The sequence below is a fragment of the Mandrillus leucophaeus genome, unplaced genomic scaffold (genome assembly GCF_000951045.1).
Source record: "Mandrillus leucophaeus isolate KB7577 unplaced genomic scaffold, Mleu.le_1.0 Scaffold49, whole genome shotgun sequence".
Taxonomy (NCBI): Eukaryota; Metazoa; Chordata; class Mammalia; order Primates; family Cercopithecidae; genus Mandrillus; species Mandrillus leucophaeus.
Window position 1 is genome coordinate 3,689,509 of NW_012105253.1, and position 1,640 is coordinate 3,691,148.

A 1,640-nucleotide genomic window follows, 5' to 3' on the forward strand; every position below is an offset into this window, starting at 1 on the left:
CAGTACGCCATGCTTGATTTTATGAAAATGTCATGAGGAGAATGGAAAAGAAATTCTGCTAACTGTGTGCTTACATTTAGTATGACGGGGGCTTCAGGTGGTCCCAGCTGAGCACCTTCTACAGGGGCAGCTTTTTCCTTTGGTTCAGTCCCTGCCAAAGATGAATCTTAGGCACTATCTGATCCCGAGGCATTTAATTCGGGCTGCGCTCTTTGAGGTTTCTGAAAGTCTCATCTGTGCTGAGGTGCTTTTGTCTCCTGGAAATCCCCAGGCCAGGTGGCATTATATTGCTAAGTGACAGGTAGTATTGGCTTGTGAGACACTTCAGTGGGCCTCATGGCTCTCATTAATCTTAGAGCCACCATGTGTCTCTTACAGTGTGTCTCTTACAGAGGCCATGCGTACTGAAAAAGATTACCTTGTTTGTTGCATCATCAAAACATAAAAATGATTTCCATTAAATAAATTCTGTGTGGGCCCAGTTGTCCATTCATTCCTTCATTTGTTCACTTGTCATGTATTGGAGGGATTATGTATGTAAAGCGTTGTGGTAGATGTAGGAGTCTCTTAGGGTTGCTCGAACAAATTACTGCAAACTGGGTGGCTTAAGACAATAGGGATTTATTCTGTGGCGGTTCTGGAGGCCAGAGGTCTGAAATCAAGGCGTCAGCAGGGCCGTGCTCCCTCCGAAGACCTGAAGGCAGCCGCTCCTTGCCTCTCCCCGGCTCTGGTGCCATGGGCCATCCTCCGCATTCCTTGGCTCGCAGGTGCCTCCTTCAATTTCTGCCTCCGTTGTCATGTGGTATTCTTCCCTGTGTGCCTCCGTGTCCCTGTTTCTTATAGGGACAGTGGTCATATGGAATTAGGGCCCATTGGAATGCAGTATGACCTCATCTTAACCTGATTCCATCTACAAAGACCCTCTTTCCAAAAAGGCCATATTCACAGATCTCAGAATTTAGGACTCTTTTATGTGGACAGTTCAACCCGTAAGAATAGGACAATGAGGAATTTAGAAGAAAAGGAAGATACAATCTCTGTCTAAGGGTTTTAGCCTCTAGGAGGGGAGATAAACTGCTCAGGAGAGTTAAAGGCCAGGTGACAGCCACAGGTCAGAGGAGCCTTCTCAGAGCAGAGGCGGCTGCTGTGGCCTGTGGCCCTCCATTTTCGGCACATTGTCAAACAGCTCTGTGAAGGTTCCCTGTTTTCCTGCATGTTGTTTTTCGTATAGGTCATAACACAAACAGAGTCTCACCGCCAGCGCCTGCTGCAGGAAGCTGCTGCCAACTGGCACTCCTGGCTCATCAAGGTGCAGAAGATGAAGGCCGTGTACCACATCCTGAACATGTGCAACATCGACGTCACCCAGCAGTGTGTCATTGCCGAGATCTGGTTCCCGGTGGCAGATGCCACACGTATCAAGAGGGCACTGGAGCAAGGCATGGTGTGTGGCAAGTGGAGCCGGGGGGGATCTGATGAGTCAGCCCCGTCTGCTGGGCTCTCAGAGGGTGTCGGCCTCATGGGCAACATGAACTCAAGTGACTGGGTGGTAGGATGGCTTCTTTCATCTTTGTGTCTTCAGTGCTTAACCCCGCTCGAGGACATAAAAGAAATTCCTTCGTTTTTTCAGTGTTTGACAG

General features: G+C 48.9%; 1 protein-coding gene across 1 annotated transcript in view; it reads left to right on the plus strand.

Annotated features, from left to right (window-relative positions):
* Positions 1-1,640, plus strand: part of ATP6V0A4 (ATPase, H+ transporting, lysosomal V0 subunit a4) — a 64,378-nt gene that overhangs the window by 20,823 nt on the left and 41,915 nt on the right. Inside the window, exon 10 of the mRNA XM_011995506.1 lies at positions 1,232-1,444. Coding sequence (XP_011850896.1) covers positions 1,232-1,444 — 213 coding nt within the window. The remainder of the gene's footprint in view (positions 1-1,231; positions 1,445-1,640) is intronic.